At 41.1% G+C, this 14,199-nt stretch overlaps 1 protein-coding gene across 4 annotated transcripts in view; it reads right to left on the bottom strand.

Annotated features, from left to right (window-relative positions):
• Positions 1–14,199, bottom strand: part of caskin2a (CASK interacting protein 2a) — a 66,076-nt gene that overhangs the window by 23,592 nt on the left and 28,285 nt on the right. For all 4 annotated transcript variants that reach the window (XM_087845248.1, XM_087845250.1, XM_087845249.1 and 1 more), the window contains exons 4-7: positions 7,546–7,643; positions 5,189–5,334; positions 4,676–4,771; positions 1,950–2,083 (exon numbers count right to left, since the gene is read on the bottom strand). In XM_087845248.1, coding sequence (XP_087701374.1) covers positions 1,950–2,083; positions 4,676–4,771; positions 5,189–5,334; positions 7,546–7,643 — 474 coding nt within the window. The remainder of the gene's footprint in view (positions 1–1,949; positions 2,084–4,675; positions 4,772–5,188; positions 5,335–7,545; positions 7,644–14,199) is intronic.

Here is a 14,199-nt window from a genome sequence, read left to right on the forward strand (position 1 = left end):
GCAAAAACTTCCACCAGCATTATCGCGGGCGGTATGATGTTGTACGGACTTATTACTAAGTATTCACTTTCAACTCCAGGAGAGGGGGCGATGGATGGTGTGGCATGAGATATTTAATGATTTAGACGGGATGGGAATAGTTGGCAGCACGTCTAAAACAGCAGGATGGGATTACATGGCAAAGACATTTTTAGGCTGAAACAGGCTGAAAGTGCAAAGTCGATTGGGATTAAACCTCATAGTACAATGTTTTCTTTTTGGTACTGGAGAGATTGTTACAAAGTTACAGAATTAATTCAAATGCTAACAGTTCTTGTTCAGTCTTGACACATGTTCGAACATCCACGTAAAGAAATCCCAGAAAGTTGATTCTGTTCATTTGGACACGGCGCTTTCAGTGGGAGAAGCGTTTTGTCACTCATCTGAGCTAGCACCATTGCTTAACAACGGGCCGTGAGGTCAGTTTCATGATTGTTAATATCCAAAATATCCACTGGCTATGAGCACCATTCACAGAGAGGATATGACTGCAATAACAGCACTTTAAGCGATAAGAGGGTTGCTTCCCTACCCTTCAGCTCAGAGAATGTCAGCGCAACTCCACTGGGAGACTTTACCGCTCACGTAAAGTGGACGTGGGGCGTGACTGGCAGGACTGCTCAGTCTAATCTGAACTCAAGTGGTGTTCTGTTATTGGACTTCTGTGCTAAGTTTACCCATTACAGTTTGCCTACAATAAACACCATGTTAAGGCAGCAGCATTTATAAGGTGAAGGTCATTTTGCATGCTTTTTTAAAATTATAGTACAATAGTAGTGACAGTAGTTTTATTATTTCCTTTAGGGGACCTCCCCAAGGGATTAATAAAGTTCTATTCTTTTGCACAGCATCAAAAGTAGTTTAGGCAGTTTTTTTCTTTTGATTATCCGAAGTGAGGTCTTGGGGCAGCAGCAGAAGCGGGGGAAGACTTCCCTCAACCCAGCCAGCTCCTCCAGTTTATCTGGGGAAATGTCGGTGCATTCTCAAGCCAGCTGAGAGATATAATCTCTCCAGCGTGTGCTAGGTCTGCCCCGCGTCCTCCTTCCAGTAGGACAATCCTGGCTGGAACAGCTTACCCAGGAGGCAAACAGCTGGCTCCTTCAATGTGGAGGAGTAGCAGGTCTACTCTGAGCCCTTCCTGAATGACTGATTGGAAGAGTCCATCCACCCTTCGGAAAAAGTATTTCTGCCACTTGAATCTGCAATCTTATTCTTCGCCTTTTAAAGAACTAACAATAATAGAGTTAACAAAAAAGGAGACAGAGATCGACACATTTCTCTACAACGATGCTCCAGCAGAATTGGGCATCAATTAAAATGTGAAACAATTCGATTAAATGACTAGTGTGCCTGGTACTGACTAGTGACAATATTGACTATTAGTCATCTAGTCGCCTAATAAAATATTTTCTACTTGGGCTCAAGCTTTTAAACCAGCTGTGTAGCTGCATCGGTAATTCCCATCCCCTGTTTGCGCTTCCTGTCATGTGGAGTGCAGCTAGCGATTGTTCTAGTGACATTCGTTGGAATGATTCAGGGCGCGAATCTCCTGTAGCGTACTTAATGGTGTGTTTTTGCCTGCAGTGGGCCTGCTTTCTATTTCCCATGACTGTAAGCACTAGTTCTTTAACTAGTGGGCATAAGTATCAGTTGAACAACAACTTTGTAGCTAAACTATTCGTGCATACTATACGTATTTTATATTCCTTTGAGAATTAAGAGTTTAATTTTTCAATTTTAAGGGCTGAACTACAACAGTGTGCAAATGCTGGCTGTGAACGCAGATGCTCAGACTGTCAATCAAAGGAAAAGCAATGGCTGGATATGGATATTGAATCCAGAATCCACTGTGTTACATAATACTGTATCATAATGTTTAACATTTAATGCCACCCTGAGCTGCTGTTTACTTGATGATGTCTTTGTGTCCATTCCTGGCTGCTAGGTGGAGTGGGGTGGTGGAGGGAGAGTCCAGGCTGCCGTTTCCTCTTTCTCCTTCTAACAGGGCTGCTACCATATTACTGCTCAGCAGTAACTGAGTCACCTAACAAAAAATTGAAGATGAAATGGCAGAATCAGGACAGGAATTACAGCATTAGTAATACACATTAAATATATATATATATATATATATATATATATATATATATATGCTAAAAATATATATTTCTGTATTAGAGTGTAAATGGCGACTTATATATAGGGTTAAACGAGCACAGAGGCTTATCCACTACTCAGCAGTCGTCTAAAGATACCACAGCCTCTGCATACTCCCACAAATACTGTGTGACAAAAAACAGCCCAAAGCTTACGATTTTCTTTCACAGCCAAACTGCAAACTCAGAGCAGACGAGCGAACGTTTAACAAGCATGGGAAGTGTGCGTCTGTCTACTTCTTAATAACAGAGCCAGCTATACATCTCACAGCTGGGCTTATCCGCTGATGTGGCAGCGGCACAGGAAAAACACACTGCAATATGCAATTTCTTCACAAAGTCTAAAAGGAGCTACTGAAGCCTTCTGCTTTCACAGAAATGAGCTCGATTTAGCTCAGCCTTGTTGTCTCAGCAAAGGTTTGTGTTTGCCTTTGGCCATTCACATTAAAATTTAAAAAAAAAAGCATGAAAAACACGTGTTCTCATATGCAAACAACTGGATTGTACATATGAAGAAAACCACTAAAGGGCTACCTTTAGTACTCTTTTTGTTTAAAAAATAACCCCGGGGTTCCTATGACCTTTGTAAAACATCAATAAATAAACTGTTTCCATCAAGTTTCTTCCACTTATCCAATTCAGGGTTGCAGAGGGGGTGGGGCCTATACTAGGCGTCATAATGTGAGAGGCGGGGTACAACTCGAGCCCCTTCTAGTCTGTCACTATAACACAGAGACCACCATTCAGCTGATTCTTTTGAAACCAGGACCTTCTTGCTGTGAGGCGACACTGCTGACCATCGCACCCTCATTCAGTTCGATTAAACTCAATTAAAAGGTCAACATTAAAAGAAATTACATATATTATTTGGACTATGATGGTACACGACATTAAAGTGAAACTAACTAAACTGGAACTGGAACTAAACAGACTCTTGGAGCTGAAGGCTGTTCATGGTTATTGAACATTACTCCCGCTGCCTTTCTCGTTGTCTCTCCTATTTGTACTTTCATGTTTTTTTCTTTACATCAGTTAACAGGTAGTGTAACGTAAGTGCATGGGCCTCTGCTGTGAAGTTGCTAATGGAGCAGTCATAGACTGCATATGAAAGATGGGCTTAACTTATGGCTCAGAAAACTGGGGCATTTTAAACTTCAGTTCCTTCTAACAGCCACCAAGGGTCATCTGTAGGTTTCATAAATAACTTCAGATGTATGGAGCTCCTCACCACCTTTGATCTTTCGAATGAGTTTAAGGTCTCGAGGTCGTAACTAAATGAAACATGTCCACATTAGAGCGCAGAAAAGTGCACAAAAAGCATAGACATGTCTACTTTGTAAACAATAGTTCAATAAATGGTCTGGTTCTTATATAGCGCTTTTCTACTCTTCTGAGCACTCAAAGCGCTTTACACAACTTGTGCATTCACCCATTCACACCCATTCGCACAAGCACATTGATCGAAGTGCTTTCTAAGAAGCATTCACACACATTCATACATGCATTCATACTCCGATGGATGCATCGGAGAGCAATTTGGGGTTAATATCTTGCCCAAGGATATTTGGCATGCAGACTAGGGGAAGCCAGGAATCGAACCACCAACCTTCCGATCAGTAGATCACCTGCTCTACCATCTGAGCTACAGCCACCCAATACTGTATAAACAGGCAACAGACCTCAATTTTAAAGTCAGATCTACCGGCACCGTGGTTTTAATAAGCTAGCGTGCTGGGGGGAAGCGATCGGTGAAGTCACAGTGTCTACATCCATCTGTCACCTGAGCAAGTGACATTACTGTAATAACTATGGATATGGAAAATGACCCACATTATGGGGCGATCGTGGCTCAAGAGTTGGGAGTTCGCCTTGTAATCAGAAGGTTGCCGGTTCGAGCCCCGGCTTGGACAGTCTCGTTCGTTGTGTCCTTGGGCAAGACTCTTCGCCTACTGGTGGTGGTCAGAGGGCCCGGTGGCGCCAGTGTCCGGCAGCCTCGCCTCTGTCAGTGCGCCCCAGGGTGGCTGTGGCTACAATGTAGCTGCCATCACCAGTGTGTGAATGACTGAGTGTGTAAAGCGCTTTGGGGTCCTTAGGGACTAGTAAAGCGCTTTACATTAATTTTTCTTCTTTTTTTTTGCCAGCTGTAAAAACGACTGAACATTTAACAACTACAGTATTTCTCCAGTTTAAAAAAACGTTCATTTTCAAACTTTGAGACTTTTTCAGGCTTTTTTTGACCTGCAGCAACCCTGTGCTCAGTACATATCATGATCTCAGAAATTATTTTATTACTTAAAATAAAGTAATGGATAATTTTCATTTTGAGCAGATGTGTGAACTTTTCATGTGATGTCATAATCAGTTTTAATCCAGGGAATACTTTGGTTTATAAGCAAATACCTGCAGAAAAAACAACGTCATTCTTATCTTGGAAAAGAAGACATCAAAGATATCGAACTTCCACAAAAATCTTTTCATACCTTCAGTCTGCCAAACTCACAGGCCAAATCTAGTGGTGTCTTCTTAGCCTTGTTCATGAAGCAGGGATTAGACTGATGCTGCAGCAACATCTCACACTGAGAGCCAAGAAGAGGGAGAGAGTGTAAAATTAGTGCTATCAACTAACATATTACGCACTTGCTTTCACATGTCAGTCTTCCCAACATGCTCATTAATGTGTGTGTGTGTGTGTTTGTCTGAACAGACGAACATAGAACAGGTCGGGTGCAGCCTCTGTGTTCTAAAGAGGTCAGGGGTCAGGGGTTGTATGACGTAACAAGTTCTGTATGTGCACGATATATTCAAACATTCCAGCAAGCACGTAGCACGTTAGTGCCTGTAGACTCTTTAATGGTTTGCATTAATGGTATTACTGCTATTGTTGCTGGACAATAGCAGCTGAGGCACAAAGGGGATCGATTTCAGTGAAATGGGAGGATGGGTAAAACCTTGGAACTTTGCCTTTAGCCTCCGGTGTTTGTCTGCTTACTCACCACCTCATAGTGTCCGTACTGTGCAGAGAGATGCAACGGTATCTGTCCATCATTGGAAGGGGAGTTGACCGCAGCGCCGGCTCTCAGCAACAATAGAACAGAGTCAGCTTTACCCTGCCACGCTGCGTAGTGGAGGGGACGCATGCCTAAACGTGGAAATGAGGAAGGTAAGAAGAGGTTAGGAGACAAGAATAAAAAAGCAATCGTTTTAAAAAGTCATGTTATTAGATACAGATACTTAGGCATGACCTCTTAAAATGAAAAATTATGCCACTCTCTGCTCGATCCCTGCCGAGTGAAAGAGATCTTTGGTTTTGCCTTTGCTGACTGCTGATCTGATCGTCTCAAGTCTGGTGACCTGCTGCAGAAAACCCTCTCCCTCTATCATTAACAAGCAATTCAGTCTGTCCTATCACTCTCCCTCTCCCTGCTCCATCTTTTTTGACAAGCCATTCTATCTTCTATCATTTCTCCGCCATGAGCTCAAGCTTGAACCTGAGTTGAAACACAATCTTGTTACTTGAAATCAAGTTTTACCAGAATCTAAGTTTTTGGAATTGAAGTTACCAGAACTTCGTCAATCTGTTTTCAGAATTCTGAGAGATCTCCGCTCTCACTGCTCCATCTTTCCTGTCGTTAAACTCTCTCACATCCAGTCATTTTGCTGGAAATCACAAGTAGAAAGTTAAAATTACAGTAGTAGAATTACAGTACAGTAGAACTCACAGTAGAAACTACTTACACAGCCCCACATTTGTCATTTTAATTTTGCATTACACTTTGGAATAAACATTGATTGGCTGTTTGGCTTACAGGTGCAATTACTTTGATAAATTATATAAAATATACACCTCTTCTTAAAGGTTTATTTGTAATAAGACAATCTGGTTATTTTGTAATTTATACATTCAGACTGCTGTATTTACATAAATATTAAATTAGATTCAAATACAAAAAAAATATATATATATATATATAATTTCATAATAACTATCAGTAATACACATACACTAAGGCTGTCACTGTTATTTTTGTAGGCTCGCGCACCACCTCCCTCCACTTGAATTATCATCCAGATCATTACACAATCATATCTTTTGACAAACTAAGGCATACATTTAATTTGAATGTGCTTTTTATTGTAACTGTTCCTCACAAACACTTATTGAAATAATAATGATGATAAGAAAGTGGATTTATATTTGTTTACTGCAGGAGTCCACGTTAGAAGTTAAACACGTGGAAAGAAGATCTGAAAACCGAATTCTCAGCTAAAGGTTGGAAATTAGTCAGTGCTGCAGTTCATACTCAGATGTGGTCAATGTGAATCTCCTGCTAAGTTAACTTCTAATGACAATATAACAGCAGTAAGTGTACAGAGGCTGGAGCAGCAGTTTTTGTTTCACAGTACAGAAAGACTAAAGCTTTTTCATATTTGAGAAGATATTTTCATGTCCAATAAGATCCAGCACTATCTGTAATTCATTTACACCTAGAAGGACACAATTATGATATAAATAAACAAATGTGCTGGTCTGACAAATGAGGTAAAACCTTCCACTAAGATCAAATATTAGAGGAGAAAGCTTTTATTAATCCTTTATTTATCCAGGTAAAAAAATCTCATTGAGATTAAAAATCTCATTTCCAAGAGAGACCTGGCATCATGGCAACAAAAGTCACATACCACATAGGTATATAACATTTAAAACAAATACAATATCCCATACCAACATGTGTAAAATATACAATAACAGATCAAATTAAGAGTACATTAAAAACAATCACAGGGGCCTGATGATTTGGAAGTATTATGCCATGTTGAATAAGGAGAGCAGTTTTATTGTTTGTTTGTCTTTCACTTCCTGTTGTTTTCTGGTTAGGTGAATTTGTTTGTCTGATTAGGATATAGAGCTATTCTGTTTCCATGCACTGGCTGTCAGTAATGCTTAAAAAAAATCAGCAATTTCTATGTCCACAGGGAGCCCAAAGGAGGGTTGACGCCCCCTGCTGAGGCCAGTGGATACAACAAAACTGAAAAGCGGGACATGCTTCACAACTCTACACACCTCTGGTTTCAGGAGCCAAGCTGCCAAATTCAACTGTATGTGTCCCACTTGGAGTCTGAGGATATCTACATTAGCACTGCAGCCACTTCAAAGTGAATCATATTTATTCATATGGGTCCAATTTATTTTCAGCTGAGAGTGTCAGAAAACTTGTGAAGAGGTTTCACGCTCAATTTAACCTCAACTGACTTCTTCATCATGAACATTTGGGATTTCTTTCCCCCCTAAATTGTGGGTTTGCGTGGTGACACTGGGTTAACCGGCAAAGCTGTTCTGCCATCATGATACCGTTTATGTCCTTGATATCCACCGTGGCCTGGGCCTCCAGCAGCAGAGACAGCAGCTCGATGGTCCCAGTTAGAGCTGCATGATGCAGGGCCGAGAAGCTGCGAGAGGAGACAGAGGAACAAGACAGATCAAGAGTCGGGACAGGTGAGGGCATGAGAGAGTTATAAATCATCCTGTTGCCTTTACAGTGAGACCTTTTGCAAAAAACAGTAAACTGATGTGTATGTGTGGTCACATCAAACCTGATCTAATTCTGATAAAGTGGGTGTGACGGTTTATGTGTGTGTATAATTTGAAAATGTGTGAGTGTGTTTGTTCATCACAGCTTCAGAGATAAAAAGTGTTTGTCTCTGGGTGTCTGTCAGGTCACGATATATATGACTAAGGGAGAAATTAAAGACATAAATTCTTTGGTGATGAGTTTTGCTTTTTTCTGGGGGGACAGAAACACAGTGAACACTCCACATGAACTGACACTCGTCTGACACGGGGATTAAATATCTGCTTCATTCATGCTCTCAGGTGATTTGTCACAGCCTGATGCAGTCATTGTGAAACAAAACTTATGTGGTCACAACAGATAATTTTTTACCGATACCTCACATTAAGCAACAGGTTCATGCAGATCTGACACACAGCTTCCTGGCACACAAAGTGAATAAATCCCAACAGACTTTCATGTCAAAAGGTTGAACTTTACATCATTAAAAGGCAGAAAATGTCCAGGTTTCAAAACGTTCAGTTCAGAACAAATAGATGACCTATGTCCCATCTTCTATCCAAGATGTTAGGGGTGGGGGAAAAAATGGATACTGTGTAGTATGGTGATATTTTGTTTGCTACTAATGTATCGATACAGGGACAGCAGAAATCGATATTTTGTTACAAAAAAGGTTTTTGTGCTCTGACTTCAGAGCATGTTGATCCTTTTTCTGAGCAAGAATCCTGACATTCCTTCACTGTCCAAATGTGTTTAACTTTTTTTTGGCAGCAATAAACATGACAGTTTACTTATTTTAATTTAAGACATGTTTTATTTTAATTAAGTTTAAAACTTTTTATTTAATGTAAAATTATATTTTGTTTTAATTTACTTTCAAATTCTTCAGTTGCTGAAGGGGCTGCATAGTTTTCATAAACTGCATAGTTCAGAATAGCTATAATTGTACCAGATGGTTGATTCAGTTAAGTTGGACTAGACTGTAATACAAACCGTTCAGTTTGTCAACAATAAAACTGAAACGAGAGAAAGACTGAGTGTGAGACTTTGATATTAGATCAAATGAATATTGATAAAGTTTACCTTTATGTACAGAATGTGAATATCGCAAAATATTTTAAAAAATTGCAATAATATCGTATCAAGCGTTAAGTATTGTGATAATATCGTATCGTGGGATGTATGGTGATTCCCACCTCTACAAGATGTGTATTTAGAAACATCAATATAAACTATTATTATAAACTATAATATATACATTCCTTTGATCCAGAGTTACAGTGGGGTAAAAAAGTATTTAGTCAGCCACCGATTGTGCAAGTTCCCCCACTTAAAATGATGACAGAGGTCAGTAATTTGCACCAGAGGTACACTTCAACTGTGAGAGACAGAATGTGAAAAAAAAATCCATGAATTCACATGGTAGGATTTGTAAAGAATTTATTCGTAAATCAGGGTGGAAAATAAGTATTTGGTCAATAACAAAAATACAACTCAATACTTTGTAACATAACCTTTGTTGGCAATAACAGAGGTCAAACGTTTACTATAGGTCTTTACCAGGTTTGCACACACAGCAGCTGGTATTTTGGCCATTCCTCCATGCAGATCTTCTCAAGAGCAGTGATGTTTTGGGGCTGTCGCCGAGCAACACGGACTTTCAACTCCCGCCACAGATTTTCTATGGGGTTGAGGTCTGGAGACTGGCTAGGCCACTCCAGGACTTTCAAATGCTTCTTACGGAGCCACTCCTTTGTTGCCCGGGCGGTGTGTTTTGGATCATTGTCATGTTGGAAGACCCAGCCTCGTTTCATCTTCAAAGTTCTCACTGATGGAAGGAGGTTTTGGCTCAAAATCTCACGATACTTGGCCCCATTCATTCTGTCCTTAACACGGATCAGTCGTCCTGTCCCCTTGGCAGAAAAACAGCCCCATAGCATGATGTTTCCACCCCCATGCTTCACAGTAGGTATGGTGTTCTTGGGATGCAACTCAGTATTCTTCTTCCTCCAAACACGACGAGTTGAGTTTATACCAAAAAGTTCTACTTTGGTTTCATCTGACCACATGACATTCTCCCAATCCTCTGCTGTATCATCCATGTGCTCTCTGGCAAACTTCAGACGGGCCTGGACATGCACTGGCTTCAGCAGCGGAACACGTCTGGCACTGCGGGATTTGATTCCCTGCCGTTGTAGTGTGTTACTGATGGTGACCTTTGTTACTTTGGTCCCAGCTCTCTGCAGGTCATTCACCAGGTCCCCCCGTGTGGCTCTGGGATCTTTGCTCACCGTTCTCATGATCATTTTGACCCCACGGGATGAGATCTTGCGTGGAGCCCCAGATCGAGGGAGATTATCAGTGGTCTTGTATGCCTTCCATTTTCTGATGATTGCTCCCACAGTTGATTTTTTCACACCAAGCTGCTTGCCTATTGTAGATTCACTCTTCCCAGTCTGGTGCAGGTCTACAATTCTTTTCCTGGTGTCCTTCGAAAGCTCTTTGGTCTTGGCCATGGCGGAGTTTGGAGTCTGACTGGTTGAGGCTGTGGACAGGTGTCTTTTATACAGATGATGAGGTCAAACAGGTGCCACTCATACAGGTAACGAGTGGGGGACAGAAAAGCTTCTTACAGAAGACGTTACAGGTCTGTGAGAGTCAGGGATTTTCCTTGTTTGAGGTGACCAAATACTTATTTTCCACCCTGATTTACGAATAAATTCTTTACAAATCCTACCATGTGAATTCATGGATTTTTTTTTCACATTCTGTCTCTCACAGTTGAAGTGTACCTCTGGTGCAAATTACTGACCTCTGTCATCATTTTAAGTGGGGGAACTTGCACAATCGGTGGCTGACTAAATACTTTTTTGCCCCACTGTATTAGGTACAGTTAGCTTTAAAGAGGCCAGGTACACCAAAAAAAGAAAACAAGATGAAACTTGAGTTGTATCTGCAGACGGTGAGATGGCGTATCTTATCACTAACATTATTCAGATGTCTCCTCAGCACATATACCACCATTTATTCTTTCACATTCCCGTCTACTCATCTTGAGTCATCAGTTACAGTGACTTTCTACAAACACGTCTGAAAATGTCTTCCTGGGATAATGTTGACGTGGTGACAGCAGACGATTTGTTCACCTTCTGCACACGCACACGTCTTGTCGCAGTCGTGCATGTTTGATTTCAGCACCCCTATTGTATGTCGCCTCCCACACGCTGCACTGACCTTGCATGTAGACACACGCAGCGGGTCTAAGTCAACACACAATCACATCACACGTAGACTGAGACTCAAACCGCAGTCTGGAACGGGAGATTCTTTGCGTGTTTTAAGGCCTACTGAAATAAAACTACAAAAGTACATCTGAAGGGAAAAACAGTAAACGTCTTACATAAAATGTGCATCCTTGAAGCATATCTACACAGGATGAACAGAAGAGCCAAACTGAATCAAAAGCGGTTACTTTATACCAAAAAATCTAAATAATAAAAGACTCACCGCTGCCCTAATGGGAACAGTTTATTTGTCTGCAAATGTATTCAAACAAGACTAAAACATATGTAATCAACCAACACTGGCTGATCACAGAAGTATAACCAGGCAACATGTGGACACAGTGGAGCATGGACATCATTTCATATTTTCATATTCTTTGAGCTTTTTTGCTTAAAGATGACATAGAAATAGGCCTTAAAATATCTACACAGTGCAGTCAGGACAGTGGTGCAACAATGGCACTGCGTCTTCCAGCTCCATGAAAGCCAATTCTGAATGCTACAACATAAGAAGTTAGGCTAATGTTGGCACCATTGTCCTATCTGTACTATTTGGAACACGGCTCATCAGCTAGCAAAGATGTTTTAGTTCTCTGCCTTCATAACTTCTTGCTGCCTCAGCCACACTAAAGGAAAAAAGGCTGGTAACCATCATGGGACCATGAAAAGTGATTGCATTTAAGTTTGGCTGTCTGGGATCACCTGTAACTAGTTACAACGATTAACTGGTCACCCAAAGAGCATGCAGCACCCTCAACCCCTGGGACAGCAGTTTAGGTCACAAGGTGACTGCTAGGGATGGGTATCAAAACCTGGTTCTTGTTGAGAACCGGTTCCCACTGTTTCAATTCCTTGGAATTGTTTGCCATTTTTGCAAACGATTCCCTTATCGATTCCAGTCGCCCCGAATGACGTCACCACGTTGCGGAGCGTCATTTACCTGGCAGGAAACACGGCGGCTCAAACGCTCAAAAGTTTGGTTATACTTTACGAGAACGGATGACAACAGGGCAACTTGCAATACTTGCAAAGTAGATATTTCATTTAAGGGAGGAAACACTACGAATATGCAAAAGCATTTGCTCACAAAACACACGATAACCTTAAATAAATGTCGTGTTTTTAATTCCGCTCCGGACTCGTGAATCTCAACCCAGCAGCAGCGGTAACGTTTGCGCGTCCTCTACCGTTAATCCGGCAGGTAAATAATCAACTAACAGTGCAGATTACCTGCCATTACTGTGCATTTAGTGACCATGATGAGACAGACAGTCTGGCTCAGATGCTGGCAGTTCTCGCTGCAGTCTACCGTTAGCGTCTCCTTTCAGGCCAGGATAGACGAATGTCACCGAGCAGTGACTAAGTTTGTGGTAAAAGGCTTGCACCCATTTGCTACAGCAGATGATTTTCAGTAAGTGAATGTGTTTAATTGTAGGCAGGGACATTACTGGATATTCTTGTGTAACTGCTACAGAATAATTTATGTTAAACTTTGTTATTGCTACAGAAGAATATTTATTTTGTTATTTTACATTTACAATTTTTTTTTCCTGGGGACCCTGTGACACCCCATTGAAGAGCCGTAGGCTGTGGATCTCTTAAGATCTCACTGTTGGGTTTGTAAGGCCATGTTACTTCTAAATTTCTATCTTGTTCAAAGAGAAGATATAAAACAAAGTTCTAAGCTAATCGACCTTAGTGTTCTCCTTTTTTAAAAAGAATTGCTAAGAGAATCGAATCGTTAAACAGAATCGAAAATGGAATCGGAATCGTGAAAATCTTATCAATACCCATCCCTAGTGACTGCAAAGGTAACATGTCTCCAAACTATCTCGGTTGGACAGCTTGCCAACACACTGCAATCAGTCAGAGTCACTGCTCCATCATTTATTTCTCCAAGTCGAGACACAATGAGTTACTAATGTTTGTGGCATTCAAGTTTGTATAAATGACACTAAGTTTAACACAGAAAAGCACTCAGAAAACCTTATTGTGCATCTCATATGTGAGTAGATGCAGCTAAGAGTGTTTATTAAAATTGAAGGGGAGATCAAATGTATCAAAACAAATGCATAATCCGCTGGATGGCTCAAATCTGTAAGTGCATTGCCAAAAGTTTTGGTTCTGTCTCTTACTCTTTACTCAACTCTCAATTCTCATTCAGAGTGTTTGAGCCAAACTCCACATATTCCTTCTCTGTAATAATACTTCAAATGAAGATAAGACTTTTCATTGAAACAGAGCAGAACTGAACTAAACAGAACACTTTGAAGAAGAGAGGAGGCAAATCCCAAAACACACACACAATGATATCGTACACCTTGTTTTCCTTTCTTTTCCAGTGTTTTAGGCTTTTAGTTTCATTTATACACAGAGATCAGCACACAATGAAAGCATCTTTGCGTGTCTTTTCTCAGCAGTGCACACACACAAAGCAACATTCACATTTCTTCCCCTTCCCTTCCTCAATAGGCGCTAGTGCATAACAAATATATATATCATCCCTATAGTACTGTTTAGTGAGTTGTGCCACTTCAATAATTAACACTGACAGGTGTCCAACTTGGTAGATGATACAGGACACAAACTAACATGTCACTCTATGTACTCTATAAATGGTAAATGGTAAATGGCCTGTATTTGTATAGCGCTTTTACTAGTCCCGCCTAGGGACCCCAAAGCGCTTTTACACGTCCAGTCATCCACCCATTCACTCTCACATTCACACACTGGTGGAGGCAGCTACAGTTGTAGCCACAGCTGCCCTGGGGCAGACTGACAGAAGCGAGGCTGCCATATCGCGCCATCGGCCCTTCTGGCCAACACCAGTAGGCGGTAGGTGAAGTGTCTTGCCCAAGGACACAACGACCGAGACTGACCGAGCCGGGGCTCAAACCGGCAACCTTCCGATTACAAGGCGAACTTCCAACTCTTGAGCCACGATCGCCCACATGTCGCCTATATGTCACTCTATAACATGTCACTCTTCTTTCAGTATCCTGCTCTGTTTGCACACTACGTACGCTAATTTTAACAACTGTATTGTACTCTGCTCTGGTAACTATTGTCCATGATGTAAACATTAGGGGTGCAACGATACTCGTATCGATATTGAACCGTTCGATACAGTGCTTTCGGTTCGGTACGCAT

This window comes from Neolamprologus brichardi, chromosome 8 (assembly GCF_056152115.1).
Source record: "Neolamprologus brichardi isolate AB-2024 chromosome 8, ASM5615211v1, whole genome shotgun sequence".
In the NCBI taxonomy this organism is placed as follows: domain Eukaryota; kingdom Metazoa; phylum Chordata; class Actinopteri; order Cichliformes; family Cichlidae; genus Neolamprologus; species Neolamprologus brichardi.